Source organism: Micropterus salmoides, unplaced genomic scaffold, assembly GCF_014851395.1.
Source record: "Micropterus salmoides isolate LMB-PRFRI ecotype aquatic unplaced genomic scaffold, ASM1485139v1 Ms_hic_scaffold_4, whole genome shotgun sequence".
Classification (NCBI taxonomy): domain Eukaryota; kingdom Metazoa; phylum Chordata; class Actinopteri; order Centrarchiformes; family Centrarchidae; genus Micropterus; species Micropterus salmoides.
In genome coordinates, this window is record NW_024043372.1 from 4,641,773 (window position 1) to 4,662,544 (window position 20,772).

The 20,772-nt window shown below is 39.6% G+C and overlaps 1 protein-coding gene, 1 long non-coding RNA gene and 1 pseudogene across 2 annotated transcripts; 2 read left to right on the forward strand and 1 right to left on the reverse strand.

Moving 5' to 3' along the window:
- LOC119886096 overlaps positions 1–20,772 on the forward strand; it is a 64,962-nt pseudogene that overhangs the window by 24,036 nt on the left and 20,154 nt on the right.
- LOC119886088 (ecto-ADP-ribosyltransferase 5-like) lies at positions 7,356–9,786 on the forward strand. The gene is made up of 2 exons (XM_038696621.1): positions 7,356–7,588; positions 8,751–9,786. The coding sequence occupies exons 1-2, from the start codon at positions 7,451–7,453 to the stop codon at positions 9,501–9,503; spliced, it is 891 nt and encodes a 296-aa protein (XP_038552549.1). The 5' UTR covers positions 7,356–7,450; the 3' UTR covers positions 9,504–9,786.
- LOC119886101 lies at positions 17,935–19,594 on the reverse strand. Its single transcript, XR_005441435.1, has 2 exons — positions 19,171–19,594; positions 17,935–18,668 (listed from the first exon to the last, which is right to left on the reverse strand). It is a non-coding gene; the product is annotated as an uncharacterized LOC119886101 (long non-coding RNA).

Consider the following 20,772-nt stretch of genomic DNA (forward strand, 5'->3'; position numbering starts at 1 on the left):
ATACAGGGGTAACTACACAGCCCTCGAAACAGAGATGTTTCAGAGGCACATTTCAAACGGAGGGCTACGAGAAAGCTCCCAGAATGCATTGTGAAAGCACCAGCAATCACTATGCAACATGCCAGCTACAATGTAACATTATAACATTACATTGTAGCCAACATAGGTAGGCTAACTACAGCAAAACTAGTTTGCAGTCTATCCTAACACAAATGTATTCATTAGCAGAAGGCTAGCTATGACCTACACAAGAGAGATTGCCACAGCGGAGGACGGCATATTGTACACGTTGTCAAGGAAAAGTCTGGCAAAAACTTGTTGCATCTGTTAACTTAAGAGCCATCATTGACTACTGATGATGTACAGGGATCTTGAAGGGTTGTCCCATTACGTACTATGATTTTAACCACTTCCTCTAGTAACTCTGTTTCAAGGGGCAAGGGGCACAATTGAAAACATGGGGTAGTTGAAAAATAAGGAATGGAATTCACCATTAGACTGAAGAAGTGAACCAAATGCCACACCAAGTTTATGCATTTTACAACAAAATGACAAAAAGTCACACCCCTATTCGATTTCCCCCTATTTCAATAGCATAGACTGGCACCAGACGTGACCATATTTGGACGAGACGGTGGACCTGGCTCATGTGAAGCTAGCTATCTTGGTTAGCAAGATGCATCTGTAAGTCATGTTAACTGTAATTTTAACCAAGATGATAATTTTATCTAGCGAGCAACAGGCTTAAAACAAAATGTAATCACCAGAGAAAATGAACAGCCAACTCTTAATTCTCTGGGTGAACTGGAAAATAACAAAATATTTGACAAGTTTCAATCTGGTTTCAGGAAGTACCACAGCACTGAGACTGCCCTGCTTAACGTCACCAATGACCTTTTAATGTCTGCTGATGAAGGAATGTGCTCAGTCCTGGTACTCCTGGACCTTAGCGCTGCTTTTGACACCATTGATCACAACATCATGGTAGACAGACTGAGGCACTGGGTGGGGATCTCTGGTACTGCCCTAGAATGGTTTTCATCTTACCTGTCAAATAGGAAGTTTTGCGTGTCTGTAAACAACTATGTCTCTTCGTTCTGTCCAGTTAAATATGGTGTGCCTCAGGGGTCGGTCTTAGGACCTATTTTGTTTTCCTTGTATCTGCTTCCCCTTGGACATATTATCCTTCAACATGGTATTTCTTTTCATATTTATGCTGATGACACACAAATATACTTGCCCGTCAGATCCACAGACCCTGGAATGCTGAGTTCACTTAACAACTGCCTTTGTGAAGTTAAAAAATGGATGTCAAATAATTTCCTCCAGCTGAACTCAGACAAAAAAAGAAATCCTGGTTATTGGGTCCCAGCAGATGCCATCTGCTGGTTCCTTACTAAATCACATTAAGCCTGTTGCAAAGAACCTCTGTGTTTGGTTTGATAGTAATTTAAATTTCGAGCAGCACACCACAAAGCTTGTTCAATCATGTTTTTATCAACTTAGAAATATAGCAAAAATTCGATCTATGTTAACTTTTACACGCCTTCATCTCATCACCCCTGGATTATTGCAACAGCCTTTTCACCTGTTTAACCCAAAAATCTATTGATCGACTCCAGACTGTCCAGAACTCAGCTGCCAGGCTTTTAACCAGAACATTTATTATTATTATTATTATTATTATTGTCTCTGGGGTTTTTCTGTGCCCACTTACTATGCCAACATTCTATGGAACTGTTAACTATTGATACATTTTAAGTTAATGTTAATGTTAAATCACGGGCTTTTGTCAACCAGAACTCTGCTGTAAACTGTGCCACAGACGTCCCTCCGTCGACGGTCCGGCCGACCCCTTCTCCTCATGCCCAGTCGGAGGATCGACTGACATCAGCCCCGTTGGTTGTCCGACCGACTCCCACTCCTCGAGCCCAGTCGGTGGATCGGTCGGTTTCTACTCTGTCGGTGATCCAACCGAGTCCTACTCCTCATGCCCAGTCGGAGGATCGACTGACATCAGCCCCGTTGGTGGTCCGACCGACTCCCACTCCTCGTGCCCAGTCGGAGGGTCGACTGACATCAGCCCCGTTGGTTTCTACTCTGCCGGTGATCCAACCGATATTTCGATTGTGAAGTATTTCTTGAATAACCCAGAATATGATCATGGCGTCTTTTGAACATTGAAAATAATTTATTAGCCTAAATATTTAGGCTCAAGAATTATTATCCTCACATGGGACTGAATGGAAATACAATAAAATATTTAAAAATTGTTACTTACTTACTGATTGAATCTCTAGCTCTCAGTGAACTTTAATTGGGGGAAACAACAGAAAAGAAAAATCTTATTCATGCTCAGAGAGGAGACAAATACTGTGTGTCATAGCATTTGTTTTTTTCTTTAATAATTAATAATAAGTAATACATGCCTAGTTACTAATAATATACTGGAATACTTTTTATTGTTTGTGTTTCCTTGCATTACCCATAGGTGGTGGTTTCAGCTGTGAGAAATGTCAGCAAGCCATACAGAAGAAGCTGCAGTTGGAACATCCAAGGAGCATGTGAATGCATAGTAAGCTGTTGGTTGTTAATGTTATGAAATCATATTAATGTATAACTAATACCATCATGACGTGTTTGACTATGGTGAGAAGGAGATATAGTTAAATGCGCATTTATCCAAAACAGAGCTGACATTAGATATTCTATGCTGGGCCAACCGACCAGTAACTAGCTCTCGTCTACTGAAAACTGACAGCCACATAGTTTTGCCTAAAGGAGGCAACTGCATGAGCTTTCAATCCAGATTACAGTGTGAAACGGATTGTGTCGAGAGTGAATCCAAGAAATCTAGTGTCATGGGAAGACCTGCTGTTTCTCTGCAGACCTTGGAACCCAGAGGTTGCAGAAAACCGGAGAGCTTGGAGAGGCGGCAATGGGTTAGGATGAGAACGGATACCAATTGGGGGCATGTTAGGCCACGCCACTGAAGCAAGCTGTGGTTTGGAAGCGGTGTAGATATGGATTTTTGGTAAAACTGTGCCTCTGACTTGGGGACCCAATCTAGAATAATGGCCATTTAATCGTCTAAGTGTATAGAGAAAGTGTACGCAACTTTTCAGGAGTGAGTTTCCTCAACCAGGTGGATGTTCTCCCTTTCGGGTAGTTGCCCTTCGAGGGATCTTTTAGTTGGCGGTTAGTGAGGAAAAGGCATGATAAGAAGATCAAGATTAGTAGAGTAGTTTACGATGTGTTTGAGTAAACTAGTGTGCTGAAGAACAGGAGATGAAGATGAAGAACGGGAGATGAAAGAATTAGGATTAGCTGATGGAGAGGACCAAGATAGGGGAGGGCTGCAGAGTCGGGCTCGTGGAGCATTGGATGTGGGCTATTTGACGAGATCACACTACTCGCCAGTGCTTCCTATGTTGTAGGACGAGCAGTGAGGACTGCGGAGCAGACGGAGCGACCCGTGGAGCCGCTGGGCCATGGGACGGAGGAATCGGCCGAGTAAGTGTTTGCCGTTGCCAAGAGCTGGCGAATTATGGAACATTTCACTCTTATATAAGCCCTCTTTTTAACCTGTGGCATCACATTGATTTTAGTTCGGCTTTTTAAACTTATAAACATTATTTTAATTGTGGAAATAAATTGTTAAAGTTATTTTCGCCTTTGTGGTTTGTTTCTGCTCTGCTCCAAACCCAATTTTAAAGAACCTGTGTGTCTGTGAGTACTAGGGCTCATTCCCTAGGTGGCGTTGTTGGTGTGCCTTTCAAAATATGTTTCTGAGATTTTTTAATTGAGAATTTTATTTGTGTACCAGCTGCACGACCGATAATTTGCTGTTGTTGTTGGCTGGATACTTTTAAAAGATATTTTTAGTTAAACCTTTTAATTGTAACTTTTATCACGAACGGCCACGCCACATTATAATAAATAAATTTATGTTAAGCTTTCTCCAGTTTTTTCCCTGTGGTTTTACATTTCACTGCTGCCTGTTTGTTTTGGATCATTGTTTCTTTTAGAGTTCCAGTAAAGCTCTGTCTATCTTGAACAACTATTGACTTTGTCTCCAGTGTTGTAGCAAAGTCCAAACACCAATGTCACATGTGATCAGACAGACACAGCAACTCCTGTTTTCTCTGTTCCATTAGCTACATGGCCAACTCCAGCTCCTCGAGTCCAGCCGGCGGCCAAACGCCTGCTCCCATGGTTTGGTCATGGACCCAGCTGACTCCTGTACCCGGTGTCCTGTCCTGTCCGACTCCTAACCCTGTTCAGCTGCATGCTAATTCCTGTCCCTGCCACTGCTGCTGAGCCACAGCAACAACAATGAAACAACATAAGTTAATAATAAGCCAACAGTGAAGGAGGAAGTCAGTAGACTCATTGTCTCAAAAAACTTCAATCACAATACCGTACACAATAACTTCTGTTACCACCTGGGTCAAGGCTGGTAACAAAAAGGGAGGCCTCACACAGATAATAAGAACAAAAGTGGTTTATTTAACTCAAACTAACAAACAACTTAACTAAGTTGGTGGCGTGGGTAGATATGAGGAACATCAGTCATGTCAGAAGTGTGTGGATGAGTGAGGATGAAGTGTAATAAATGTTAGTGGGTGCAGCAAATCAAACAAAGGAACAAAAGCTGAGGTTGAAGCAGCAGGCCAGCAGAGAGAGTGATTTCTAGAAAGGTGGCCCTTTTATGTCCTCTAGGAAGCCCAACCCAGATGGGTAGGTAGACGCATTGGACCCTCCCAGCTCTACCTACAAGCCAGACCCAGAATCTGCAAAACAGAGAAGACATACAGGCAGGCAGACTGGGGAAGTCTTCACACTACAAACTTCTTAAAAGAATAACAGAATTTATTCACTTTAGCACAGATTAACAATCACAACTTCAGTAAATAAACCACTACTATCTAATCTAAGTCAAACAACAAACCTACAACAATCAGCAAACGCAGAGATAATGTGTTGTTTGTGTGTGTAAGTCAAGGTAGATGTGTGTTAACACAAAGGGAGAAGGTGAGAGAAAGAGAGGGTGGACGGAGGGATGGAAATAAAGTTTTTGGTCCACCTGACACTGTGGCATGTGGATTCTAAAATCAACCAACTCCTACCAATCCTCAACTATTTTACTAGCCAACTTTTTCTTGTTAACCGGCGTTGTACGTGCATATGAATGATAATACAAGTTGTACAATATTCAAACACTTTTATTTCATAAGCTGAAAATACTGACATTCTCTCTTTCACTCTCATGCACACATAGCACACACACTCACACCCCGACACACAAACCATGAAACATTCCTTCAGCTATCCTCATGCCCAGTCCCAGTTCAATGTCACTTCTTCTGTTCAGAATCAGATTTTTGAAGTTTCCGGGGCGCTTTCCTAAGCACTCTGTTGGCACTACTTTGCCTTACATGGCATTATGTTGGGGATTAGGGTTTAGATGCCATCAAGATTTATAATATTACTATAATTTAATAATTAATACAATAATATAATTTAAAGTTATATTATCTTTATGGCACCACACTTGAAACAAGATAACTTAACAGCCCAGTGTTTCCCACACATATGCTTTACTTAGGCAGACCGCCCAGGGAGATTGTCCAGTGCGGGCAAAAGTGCAGGCTATTGATGACTATGCCCCGCCTCCAACTACAAAGGTGCTCATGCGTTTTTTGGGGTTTGTGGGTTATTACCGGTGTTTTTGTTGCTCCTCTCACAAACCTGTTGAAAGCAAATGTTAAATATGTTTGGTCCGCAGAGTGTCAGAAGGCGTTTGAGAGTGTGAAGGCTCTTATGTGTAATGCTCCAGTTTTGGCTGCTACTCAATGGGAAAAGGCTTTCAAACTTGAGATAGACGCTAGCTATGTGGGTGCAGGTGCAGTGTTGTTGCAGGCTGATGATTTGGGGTTGACAAGCCGGTCTGTTTCTCTTCAAGGAAATTCAACAAACACCGGCTGAATTATTCAGTTATTGAAAATGAAACCTTAGTTTTGGTCTTGGCTTTGCAATATTTTCATGTGTTCATGTCAGTTGTGTGCCTGTGGTGGTCTTCATAGATCATAACCCTTTGACCTTTCTTAGTTCTTTGCAGTGTCCTAACCAGAGGCTGGTTCATTGGGCCCTTTTCCTGCAGTCCTACAGCTTGGACATTTGTCATATTAAGGGGCCTTTCACACCTGCCTCTTTAGTTCGGCAGGTGTGAAAGTGGTGAGTCTCGGTACGCTTTGTGGCTTTTCGCTTGTGGTATGAAAGCAAACGAACCAACCACAGGATTTTATGGTAGCAGAGATGTGATCGGAGCATTATTTCCAAAGCTAAACCACTAATAAATCCATCTTCTGACCGAAAAATGTGTTCAGCGATCTTATAATTGATCTGTATAAGCCACTATGATTATGAAAATCATTTGGTAACATATACTTATCAGCGCTGGTATTTTCCCTGATTAAACGGTTAACTGTTTTACGTTATTATTCATAATAGGCTATGCAGTTGATCCGCGGTCTAACAATACTAATCATGCTTATAATAAATGATTGAGCTCTTTGCGATACAGATCAGAAGCATTAAAGTGCTGCATAAACTTCAGTCAGTCACCGGAGTTTGATTTCCGCACGTGGGTCCTGATGATGAAGGATGACAATCAACAAAGCTGTCCAATCAACAAGTTACCTATAAGTCTGTGTAACGTCATGGTTACTTCTCTGGTTCATTTGTAAAACTGCAGTGTGAACATGAACCGGACCAGAACTAAAATGCAACAGTGTATCTTTGATCTTCCGGATCAAATGAACCGAACTACAGGTGTGAAAGCAAGTTGGTGCATCCTTGTGGCCTATAGTGTTCTAAGGCACACACCATGTAATCACAACATTTCTGGTTCAGTTCTGACTTGACTTTCTTGCATGTCATCCCCCACTATCTCTCTCACTTCACTTCACTTTTATATCTCTACGGGTAAACTATCAATTAAACATAATTTAATAAAACATTTATGGGTACATCTGGTATGCCACAATAGTTTGATTTGTGCTGATCAGTCAACACATCACACATGAATGTGTCATTTCTCTGGTAAAAAGAAACCACATTTCCATCGAGAAGATACAGCGTGCTGACATCAAAACCCACCATCTCATGCACACAAGGCTGAGTGTGAATATATATTTATAACGCATACATACAGTACGTGTGCAAAGTGTGTGTGTGCAGATTTAGTGACTTGTCTGGGACCAGGCAGGGTATATATAAGTCACGGAAATTCACAAGTCATTGTCTGATCAAATACTTTGATCTGAACAACTTCTCCTCTGAAAGTCTGGTGAGCTGTTTTTTCAGAACACATTCTAAGCTTGAAAAACTATAAGATTAGATTTACAATTTATCATGCCAGCTTTTTAAAAATCATTACTGATGTCAGATGTTATCTGTGTGTATGTGTTATGGGTGTGTAAATTCAGAAGCGGTTTGGCTACCTGCCGAGATGAAGTGTAACAAGCTGATTTTGGCCCCGCTCTGTTTGATCCTTTGCTGGATGCTGCCTGTAGACTCCAAGAAGGTAAGTGGCACTTTACACCCAGTTACATCTAAGATATGTGAAATTCTTAAAACTTGACAAATGTTAACACAGTGTGAATATATACTCATATACCGTAAAACTTCAATTAAAAGCCTTGTCCCGTTTAAACACCTGTTATGTTTTTATAGAAGTTCTTTGGATGTATAAAACATCTGCCCTCTTTGAGCTAAGCTGCTTAGATCACACATAAAAATAAACGTTTAAACCTTTAGTCAATATGGACATGCTACACATCATTAGATAGGTTAGATTCTCCACAGTTTAATTGTTCAGTTCATTTTACGCAACACAATATATTTTTGTTCATATTATATTATAAATTCATATTTACTGGTAAACAAGAGAGACAAAAAAAGAAGCGGTGACTCCCGACATTTAAAGCGGTCATAAATCAGAATTTGTTTATATTGCTTTAGTCCCTAAGGGTCCAACAACAAAAGAATAAATATGTTTTATCATAAAAATGCATCCAAATCAAATAACAACAGTAATCTTTAGCTTTAAGGCTTTATCCTACGGTATTCTATCTCTCTCTTTCTGTGCATGAGGTTGGATGTGCTGTCTCTCAGAGCTAGATCAAATTAATACTTCATAATTGACTGGTTGAAATAAACAATTTGGTTGTGGCCTTTTTCCCATGTTTGCTTTTGTGCAAAAGGAATTGGTTTCGAGCACCCTAAATAAATATGCTCTTGTGGGAGAAACAAGTACTGCAAATTATTGCGTCTTAAAAAAAAGCAGAGCAAAGCAAAGCAGTTATGGATACTAACACTCAAACACACTACAATCTGACTATCAACCAAACTGCACCAGTGAGTCTCTCCAAACTCTGCAGGCAGCCATGAAGCATACTGTCTGACAGCGGTGCAGGAATGAATCTGGCGAGTCTCAGGGCTCACAAGCAGTATATTCAGTATTCACGAGTAGCAGTACAGTTCATACAGGTAGTGATGAGGGAATAGAATATGTATGAGAGCTGGTACCAACATGTAAGTTGAGTCTAGTACAAGATTTGGGTTTGCAGAAGTACAGAATGTCTCAGCAGCAAAAGTATCATAAAGTAAGCAACACTTTGTTAAAGCGGTGCAAACTGCATTTAATTCATGACCTTCCTTCCCATCTGTTCTTCCTTCCCCTCCAGATCAGTTACATCTTCAGTCTGCGAGATGCTAACCAGGTCATCCCATTGAACATGGTTGAAGATGCTGTTGATGACATGTACTTTGGCTGCCACGAAACAATGACGGAAATGATCAAAGACAAATACTTTAAAAGTGAAATGAAAAATAGCCAATTTGCAGATGTCTGGAAAAAAGCAGAACATTGTGCAAACAAGAAACTAGAACCAAGTGATAAAGGGGAGGAGGCTCTAACTAAGAAGCATAAGCAAGCAATCTGTGTTTATACATCTGATGATCAAAATTTTTATGGGATATTCAACGAAGCAGTCCGAACCAACCAAAAAATCTATGGAAAATCCTTTGCATTCCACTCCTTACATTTCTGGCTAACATCTGCCGTTCAGATCCTCAGTAACAACAAAAAATGTCACACAACTTACCGCAGAACAAATCTGGTGCTTTCTGGCAATGTCAACGATATAATTCGGTTTGGTTTCTTTGCCTCCAGCTCTAAAAGAACAGACCTGAAGAAATTTGGTAGTAAGACATGCTTTCAAATTGAGACCTGTTATGGTGCTTTTCTGAAAAAATATCCATTACTTAAAGATAAAGAGCAAGAGGTTCTCATCCCCCCCTATGAAATGTTCAAGATAACTAAGAAACTGGAGAACAAATATAAAGAACATCTGAGTGACTGTGAGACTGTGTATTACCTGAAGAGTGCAGGGTTTCAGAGCAATATAAACTGCCACGTGGCAAAAATGCATAATTAATAAAAGACTCATGGTTCTTCTTCAACTGGTGCAGCAAAGCCAAAACTAAGTTGAGAGTTTAGTCATCAGACAACTATGTGCACATAGAAGTCATGCTTGGGAGTTCTTTAATTATTGAAGGATATAGGTTTTCATTCTTCCCCAACATGTTATACTGTACATCAACATGAGCAACAATTTCTAAAAGGCATTTGTGATGTGTTTTTTTCATTTATCAGCATTTCTATAGGCAAAAAAAAAAATGTTTTGTTTAGAAATTTTCTGAATTAAATCAATACATTTCTTAACAATAACGTTTGTTTCGTTTATCTTGGTGAAAAGCAGTTAAGTTAATGTACCAACAAGTTGATAGATGTGAACGTCATTCACTGTTAAATAAGTCTCTTTTTCAAAATGGGGATTTAATTAGAAATTGGGATTTTTGTTAATCAGAATTGTGGATAATGTTTTACATTACACATAGGCCTGTTGCCTTTACTTGCAATCATGTGCCTCGTGCCCACCTGGGTCCTGTACCACGAAGCAGGATTTGAGCTTATCGAGGTAACTTCGGGGTTAATTCTGGGTTTTCAGTACCACGACGGTGGTTCACTTTACCCGGGTATATCACCATGGTAAATTATGCTCAGGGCTGGATTGGTGGTCTGGCATACCGGGAAAATGCCGGGTGGGCCGACGCATCTTTGGGGCTGGTGTAAAGTAAATTATTTATTTATATAACTGGGCCAACGACCGGACCATAAAGCATAGACAGCGGCCCATTGGGTGATTCTCTATACTGTCTCTATACTGTCTCAGCCCTGTCACTGTTAGCGAGTGACAGGGCTGAGAGAGAGAGAGCAGGAGGAGAGAGGAGGTGAAGCGGTGAGCATGAGTAGCTCAACCTGTAGGGAGGGAGCAGGGAGGGAGCAGGGAGGGTCATTTACACGTTGCCAGATCATTTTTCCGGGGCTTTAGCCACAAATGTTTTGACAGTAGCCCGGAATGTAACTCAACAACAACATAAAAAATATTTTCCATATTAGGCTAATATGAAATAATCCTCACCAGGCAGCCTGTCTCGCAGCTCTTCTTTAATGGCCTATGATATTTGATAATTAAAATGTAGCTCAACGATTTAGAGGGTTCAGTTTGACCAATGGCATAACAAGGTAGCAGTTTTTGAGGGTTGATACACGTATGTCTCCAGAATGCAGGAAATTCATTTTTGTTATGTGAGGCTGAATATTATGAACAGTTTGGTAGGGATATTGAAATAAATTTAAATATGAACGTAGGCTTTTTATTTTAGGTTAGTGGCTATCTTAAAGTCTATCACAGAGAGTCATGTTCCCGCCCCACATTTTGCGATGTGGGCGCAGGTAATGAGGTGAGTTTTCAGTAGCCTAGATGTTGACATTCAGTCTTTCAACCACTATTTATGACATGAATGGATTTTTCGTTTCATTGCTTTATGAAGTTAATTTGGAACAATGTTTGGACACTTTTGAGTGTGTTAAATAAATGAATCTCATTTTTGAAGTGAGGAGCGACCACTAATTCAGTGCCCCAGTCTTTTAATGTGGAAACCCCTAGTCTTTAGACCAGGTGGGCATGAAGCAGCTGACATGTGATCTCTGTGATCACATGTCAGCTGCTTGAAAATGTAGAATAAAACATATATAAAAACAAGTGCTCATTCTTGGCACCAGTTGGCTTACAGTAAAATTGTACCCTTGGTTGTGATGGGCATTGTTATCAAAATTAAAAATGAGGGAACACTTGGTCCCTCACTCCAAAAGATGTCATTTTAATAATACATTATATATCCAAGAGCGTGTGGACACCCCCTATTTGGTAGTGGCTGTTTATTCATGGCGTGGTCTTTGTTAAGGGAAAACTTAAAGCTACAACATAACAGTTTGTTTGGCCTTTTCCTGTTTCAGTGTAACAGTTCCCATGGACACAAAGCCAGCTCCATAAAGAAAGGCTTTTCACAGTTTGGTGTGGAATAACTTGACTGGCCCGCTCATGATCCCTGACCTCAACCCTATCCAACACCTTTGAGGTGAACTAGAGTGGAGATTGCGAGCCAGGCCCTCTCGTCCAACATCAGTGTCTGACCTCACAAATGCTCTTCTGAACGGGCAAGCGAGTGGAAAAAGGGGGGCCGACTCCATGTTAATGCCTATGGATTTAGAATGGGATGTCATAAGAGTAATGTGTAGGTGTCCAATTACTTTTGTACATAAAGTGTATCACCTGTATCATTAGATGGTAAGGGCCCTATCTTGCTCAGTAGTGCAAAGCTCAGCGCATTGCTAGTTTCCAACAACGCAGTTGTCATTTTGACGCCCAGCGCCCACGTTGTTTAAACAGCAAATGCACTTGCACCCATCTGTGCGCCCATGGGAGTGTTGGTCTTAAAATGAGGTGTGATCAGGCAAATTGTTGGCATATTGCTATATTGAGGCAGCAGAAAGCGATTGCGCTATTGACCAAAAAACAAAAGCAGGTCGAAAGTCAACAGCGCAGTATTTCACTGTTTGTTGTTATTTTATGGGCAAATTATTCCGATGGTTAGATGCTCTTAAGAGAGAAGTGTACCTTAACTGATTATTAAAATCTTCCCACATGCCGACAGGATCGTTAAGAATATAATGTTAATGTTCTCACACACAGTCCAGGTTCTTACGCTGAAACTGTTTGGAGTAAAGCAGCCGTCCTCCCGATCAATCCTGAGCTCCATCAGAGCATCTAAATAGTTTCAGTAGTTCTGTTTCTTCTGGAGAGTTTCATCTATCCTGTCATGTCACCTTTATTACTGCAGTTACAATTTTGCTGCTTAAATGCCCCACAATATCTGCTGTGGCTTTACTGCGCATGTTTAAAATAACTTGACAGCAGCCTCTCTAATCATGATCAATGAAACACACAATAAAGAAACCACCGGAAGCGAGAGAGATGTGACCCGACCGGTTCATCGAAGTTTATAATAATGCAGCGCAGTGAGGATCCAGATGTTTGAGAGAGTAGACAGGATCTGTCTGTTAACAGACTCCAGTCTGCAGGCCCTAAGAGTTGTATGCTTTACATATTGTAGGGGAGACCGGGTATGCTTGTACCACTTTTTGCTTCAGCAACTATAACTCACTGAATTTTTTGGCTAGAGTTCTCAAATTTTTATACGAAGTACCCACGTTTGTTCACTACAAATGGCACCAATTCAATCCTCTACAAGAATATCACAGACCTCGTGAGTTGATGTCAAAGCATTGTGTTCTCTTGTTACAACCTACTGCAGTAGCGGGTAGTTTGCAACAATCACACAAAAGATTCAAAAATAGATGCCACACTATATGATAAGCTTCCAAAACAGTTAGTGATATCAAAGAACAATGTTTCTCTTTGTCTGATGACTCGTGCATGAACAGTATGTGTATGTAAATTTATCTATAGAATAAACTTACTGAAAAGTATACTTAATAAATACTACTAAAATGTTCCTAATTAAAGAACATCTCTGTACATCTTTAGGTCTAACTAAAAAGAGGTGTCAGTGCTTGAAGTGGGCCGGTACTCACCAGTAGAGTACTGGTCATAGTGCTGACAAATTAATGCTGGTGACCCTGGAGTGCGGGTTTGGTGGGCCCAGACTGCATAGGGCAATCTGGAAAATAGTAAAATCAAGAAAGTCCCTATTTTTATGTATCGTGGATGGTTGTAATACTTTTTAAAGAAGTGTTACAGCCCACCCCACCCCGTCAGCCAATGTTTAGCTAGCTGTATTTGTGGTATAGTGGTTTGAAATTAGAAAGGAAAAAATGCATCTCATGTTGCCTGAGAAACTCTATCAAACAATTCTATCTGCAATACTATAGATACTAAACAAAAAATAGTCTTGGTCAAAAAATGTACTCTTACCTCTTTTCTCTATATATTCTGAATATGTCTGTTTCCAGACTTGATAACCACCAGGCCTGATTGGGGAGGAAGTAGGTAAATACTGAAATGATCACCAAACTCTTATCTCTATTTGGTGGAATTGGTGTTGTTACAACTCTCCCCATGTTACAACCATACCCGGTCTCCCATAATTGTACAGAAATTCTGCATATCCAATAATATTAGTGTAGTGTAATATAGTGAAGTGTGGATGCATCTGCATAAAAATTGTTTATAACACAATAGTTAGTGAGCCAATTTGAGTAATTAGACAATGACACACTGAGGTGTCTTTATTCTGGTAAAACTAACCTCATTTCCTTTAGCAGCCACAGATTGCTCATAGCAAAACCCCCCATCAGGCACATGCAGGCAAGCTTGACACATATCACCCAAACAGATGCTTACTGTTTTTATAAAAGCACACAGTTCACTCACATACCTGCATGCATTTAAATGTTTATGTGAATTCAGGTGAAAGTTGTGTCTTCATGTGTGGATTTAAGGAGTGTTCAACATCTTTAAATACTGAAGACTGGTGAGTTCTGCAAGAGTTTAACCCTTGTATGGCATTCGGGTCAAACTGGCCCATTTCAAATCTTTACAAGAAGAAAAATGGTACATTTTGTCCATAGCTGTCATTCACACTGGGGACGCTGGGGACATGTCCCCACCACTTTGTGAAATGCCAGATTCTGTCCCCATCACTTTTTTAAAGCATAACGTGTTTAAAAAAACGTTCTGAAATATAGCTTGCAGTAAAATAACAAATGAAAATGAAGATCAAAATTTCCTGGGGGAGGTCTCCCAGACCCCCCGCTCATATATCTCGGCATTGATGATATCTTTAAAACACTGTTTGAGGATCTTTGGTCTTGTTCTTGTGAACCTGATATCACGTATCGTGATGTCTCGCGAGCTAAGTGTCTCTTAACACCCCTTATATGAGCCCCCATGTCCCCACCACTTTTCAAGACAAAGTGACGCCCTTGATTTTGTATACCTGCAACTCAATGGCCTCAGCTTATTTTCTGTGATAAACCAACAAACAAAATAATAATTATTGCGCACACATGCTATATATACTATAGTATACACATTTACATCCATCATATGGTCAGAGAGTGCAGGAGTTCACTGCAATCCAAACTGCCATGCCTGATGAGAGACCGGTGGTTCTTCAACTGGTGGAGCAAAGTAAAAATGTTTAGTCTTGTATTGTAAACGAAGTGCATTTTAAGCTTCTAAAGTCCAAGCTCATTACTATATATCCAAGCATTTTCCTTAAACCATGAGAAAAACGTGAACGTTTTAATGCTTCCACAATTTCTAAAAGTCATTTGTGCCATTATCTGCATTTTTATCAGCAAGAAATTGTGTGGAAAATTTGTGTGGAAATGTTGTTTATGCAGTCAATAAATTTATCATACAGTAAAAATATGGATTTTCTTGTGTAGTCTGGGTTAATCTACCAACAAAGAGGTTCATTGTCTAAAGACCTGTAAAATTCTAGACCAAAGTAAAATAAATCTTCTACTTAGCTATGATTTTATTACATGTCACATTTTCTGTAGACCATAAGCCCCCTTAGTGGTGGAAGAACCCTGTGATGTGATACATAAAAAGACATATTGTGGTCAGCAATGCAGCGTAGGAGTTAGTAGTTTCACAGTGTGTTACCACCATAAGCCTGTTAAGATATAATGTCCCTAATTATTCTTAGCATTCTCAGCACAGCAGATACATTATATGAACATTATTAGAAATTGGGTTATTTTAATAATAGCTGCATGTATGATTTTTATGGGGGTTCGGATAAGGGTGCAAGTTTTTTTTTTATTATTAGATTTTCAACTCAACCAAAATGACAAAATGCACAACAAACAGGAGGAGGGAACTTTCCTAAAAGGTGATTTGGATACCAGAGATGGTTGAGCAGATTTCAAGATTTCTGTCTTAAAACATTCTAAAGTTGTATCTCATATGCAAATCTGTTTTTGCTGCACATTGTACAGAAATCGCTCATTGCTCATAGCAATAATGGGCCAAACAATAGATGTATTTTCTCATACTAATGTTTGTACTGAGTCAGTGATATTGTTTGATGTGCAAAATAACATTTTGAATAGCTGAGAAAGGGAATCTGACACAGAGTGAAGCCTCAGGGCCAAAATATGAACTTTGTCAGCATATTATTTTTGATGTAGCCATCAGTCAGTTTGACTTAGTTTGTAGACTCGTGCATGCCTGGATTCACCAGGAGGTAAAGTGCAGAAATCAAAAATTAGAGTGAATACTGAGCCAGTTCAGGCAGGTTTAAACAACCTCTGAGCTCTAAAGTACGAACAATGAATCAATGCTGAAAATATGGTTTGTGTGGTTTTCAAAGTGGGTCACGTTTTAAAAACTGACAAGGAAAGGAAAGATATGATATTGTTAGTCTGGTTAGAGCGAGTAACTCTTTTAGAGAAAGGTATGATAAGTGTGATATATAGTGTGTAGGTACCACTGGTATTAGACATTTGCCACGTCTACCCTTTCACATTCACCTCACCATCATAATGAAACAGACTAAAGCAGAGAGGTTTGAGTGAGTCAAATAAAATTTCATTTTTTACGTCAGATTCATTAAAATTCCCCAAAATGCTTCAACTGTACGATAATGTCTTTATAGTTTGAAGAACCCGTCATAGCATTGATATCATGCTGGTTAATCAGTGGCTACAGAGAAGCTCAAACAAGCTGATACTTTACTGTCCAGACAGCTGCTGTCTACATGTGTAATTACTGATATGACCATCAGATGGTGGTCAGTTACTCTCCTACATGTTTCATATTTCATCCCAACTTTATTTTTCCATCCCTTCTTTTATTCTTCCCTACTAAGTTGTTTTCTTCCTTCCCTTATCACCCCCCCCCCCCCATAACAGTGTGTACATGCACAACATTTTATTCACTTATGAAATTATGCATCCGTATCACAAGTGTATATTGGTTTATAATCTGAACAAATGAATAACTCCAGAGTTCTGTCACGCTAATTCATCTAGTTAGTCCTCCTCTCTAGCATGCATATCAAAGTTGCTGTTGTTTTTATGTCTTATGAGGACTTTTACCTAAATGCACACTAATCCATGGGGTTCTCACGGGTACAGCTGCTTTTTGAGGGTTAAGACGTGGTTTTAGGGTTCAGGTTACAGTTAGGTAAGTGGTAGGTTAATGTTAGGCGTGTAACTGTGGATGGTTAAGGTATCTGAGTGTGAGTGTGTTTTGTTTGGCTTCTCACAGGAAACCACCACAAAACATGACAGCTCTGCAGCAGCTTCAGAGAAATAACACATTCCCACCTATAGAGTGATTCACCAACCACAGTTTAATCATCAAAAGTTCACATTGCTATTCGTGTTTATTTATATTAATAGGTTTTCTTTTCGCAAAATGTCACTCTTACTGAAAATGCCATATAAGTATAAAAATGTGTGGCTGATCTAATTACACCATGTACCGCTGGCTATCTTAAATTCTTAGTGCAACATATTTTACGATCATATTGTAGTTTTTGTAAAACCTCATTCTACATAATATCTACAGGCTCTGGATAAATGCAGCAGTGTAAAAAGGACAAAACTCACCCTTGTAAGTAGTGGAGTCAAATGTCTCACTTAAGCAACGTGAAATGCAATGGCAGTACTTTAAAAGTGTACTTAACTGTAATACTCATCCATCCATCCATCGTCAACCACTTATCCTGCGTAAAGGGTCGCGGGGGGCTGGAGCCAATCCCAGCTGACATTGGGTGAAAGGATACTCATGAAAAAGGCATTTTGTTTCTTCTCATCTTTAGTTACCAAATTAAAACAACAGGCATATCAAAGATAATACAATCTTATGTTATTTCTTATTTCTAGGGCTTCTTAAATGTTCAATTAAGAAATGAAACTTAAAACAAACAGTTGAAAATTCCACTAATAAGAATTACAGAAATTTCCCTCTGCAGCTGTTGTCTGATCCTGCACCTCTGCAGTTTATTCACCCAATCAGCTTCAAAGTGAGTGAATCCACAAATACATAATTAGGCTTTAAAGAGGAATTTCTGAAGAATGATTAGCATGCTGACATGTTCATTATCATCTTTTGTGAGAGCAAAGGGGGGCTGCAGAGGGAAAAACATCATCAGTGAGGTCAGAGTGTGAAAGACAGAGAGACTGAATTTGTGAAGCAGTGTGGTTTATATCTTCATGTCAATCAGTCTTACACTTAACATGCACACACACACACACACACACACACACACACACATACACACACTCATTAACAAGCACACTCATGATCTCAAAGTGCAGGGTTTATGTTTTACACAGTCCTCCTGCAACATACTGTGTAAAATTCCACAAGACATTTTTGATAAGTTGTTTCAAATTGTACAAAATGTTAAGTGAGTATAATCATTAAACTGTTTAATGCAATAATGTTGCTTGTAAACTCAACAAAATAAGAAAAGGTCCTCTCACTTTCAGCTGCTTTTATTTTCAGCAAACTCAACATGTGTAAATATTTTTATGAACATGAAAAGATTCAACTACTAAGACATAAACTGAATTAAGTTTCACAGACATGTGACTAACAGAAAATGAAAAATGTGTCCCTGAACAAAGTAACAGTCAGTATCTGGTGGGACCTCCAGCTGCATAAAGTACTTCAGTGCATCAGATTAGCCAGTTCTTGCTGTGAGATGTTGTCTCACTCTTCCACCAAGGCACATGCAGCTTCAGACATTTCTGGGGGGAATGGCTCACATGAGGGAGGAGGATGTCTTCCCTGTTAATCACATCACTGAGATTGCAATGACAACAAGCTCAGTCCAATGATGCTGTGACACACCAGACCATTACGGACCCTCCACCTTCAAATCGATCCCGCTCCAGAGTACAGGCCTAGATGTAACGCTCATTCCCGAATTCCTCACTCCTGATGAGACAAAACCGCCACTCGTCAGTGAAGAGCACATTTTCATCCTGTCTGGTCCAGCGAAGGTGGATTTGTGACCATAGGTGACGACGTTGCCAGTGATGTCTGTAGACTGTATACAACAGGCCTCAGCCTATCGCAGACAGTCTGAGCACTGATGGAGGGATTGTTGTTGCCATCCTGTACCTGTCCAGCAGGTGTGATGTTCGGATGTACCGACACTGCGCAGCTGTTGTTTCACATCGAGGACGATCAGCTGTCCTTCCTGTGTCCCTGGCAAAAAGGCAAGCATGTTTTTAGAAAATCAATCTTGTTTTAAGAAGATATAACTTACCTTTTCTTTATAAGATATTACAGCTGATAGTGAGCTAGATTAAACTAGTAACAAGTTACAACAATGGTTTGCATGATATCTGGGCACAGAAACAAAATTATTGTCCTTATTAAGACTATTTGCACAACTTCTCAATTTAAGAACACTGCAAAAAACAGCCCTTCTAGACACAAGCCAAATATTTTTAAATGGGCTAAGTCATATTTGCTTGGCTAGAATTCTAACATAAACATCTGAAAAAACTGTAATGGACCTTAAAATTAGCATGTTGTGACTACATACAACTATCTAATAGACTGATTATCACAGATTAATAAATCTACAACATTGATTTTAGTTCATTTCAGTCAGTAGACACATTTAAGTATTTAGTCTTTAAATATAAGATATGTTAAATAAATATCTGCAAAGTCTTAATACAGAAATCCAGGATTTCCAAACCTTTCCATGTCAGATTAAAACCCTTCAGAGCAGTGTTTCTCAGCCCGGGTTGTTGGGGATCACAGTACAGGATTATTTCTATTATACTGATGTTTCCTGAACGTTGCTTTCTTCCTACTGAAATACTGAATACTACTCGGTCTCTGTGTCCTCCAGTCAGCTGGAAAAACTCCTTTGGTTAAACTTTACATCACACTGAGTCTGCAGCCTGTCAGAGGTTCTGAGTAAATGTTGGTTTGTTTGCTTCGATCAGCTGCTGCTCAGATCTGAACTCTGGCTGATAGTCACTGACTCCTTAATCAGTCATTAATTGTTCTTATGTGTAATAAATCAGACAGCAGTGGTGAGTCAACCTCCACGCTGGTATACAATTTAGAAATTAATATCTAACTCTGATTATTGACTGTCATGCTGTAGTTTCTCTAAGTTTGTTGTAGTGTCGCCCTCTAGTGTCTTAAACCTTAATGATCTATATTGTCTGTTTCAGTAGACCTGCACACACACACACACACACACACACACACACACACAGAAGATGAGAGAAAAATTCAGCTTTATTAAAAGTATTTTTTGCCAACAGGTCCCTTTGTATATATTTCATTAGTTTTATTATTATTATTAGTTAGTTAGTTAGTTTCAAACAAACACAAACGATGAGCGAGCTTTGACTCAGAGCTGATGTTTCAATGCAGAATATTACAGAGACATTTTCAAGTGTATTCAATCATTTTAAGAATCAATGTTCAGTATTTGCGTCTTTCCAACCACTCAAAGCGCTTTTACACTACATTCATACACTAAACCTAAGTGCTCAAACAGAAACTACCGTTCATACACAGGTGGAACAGCCACCAGGGGCAATTCGGGGTTCAGTATCTTGCCCAAGGACATGCAGCCTGGAGGAGCCGGGGATTGAACTGCTGATCTTCCACAGCCTCCTCCACCCATTTGAGAATCAGGCCATAACAGCACAGACAGTTTGTTTTTACAAATGCACTTCAGGAGATAATCAGATCATTTAAATGGTGGTCAGTATCAGCAGACAGGCAGAAAATTCAGGACTTTTCAAATGTTTCCAGAGACAAAATGGAAAAACAAGAAGTGAATGATGTTCAAAGATCTGTTACACTTACTGGACATTTTGGGAAATCAAAAGGACAACATCCATTTAGTGGACAGTTATTTATTAACAGCTATTTTTGAATGAGAACAAGAGGCCTCATAAATAAATCAAGGCTCAGTGGGATTTTTTATGAATGTAACCACCAACATAACGGGGGCCCCAGTAGCTCACCTGGTGGAGAACGCAGGTTTTATTACACAGATTCAGATCCTGTGCTGAATGTCATCCTGTCTCTCTCCCGCTTTCCTCTCTCTCTTCAGCTGCTCTTGTCAAATAAAGGCAAAAAGATTAAAAAAAACATAAAATATCTGAGAAAACCATCTTAACATGAGATGGTTTCTGTATCTGTGATGTTGATGTCTGCACATGATGAACAGATGATACTCAGTTATATCTATCGATAAAGCCAGATGAAACTCATCAGTTAGCTAAACTTCAAATGTGCCTTCAGGATGTTAAAACCTGGATGAGCTGTAATT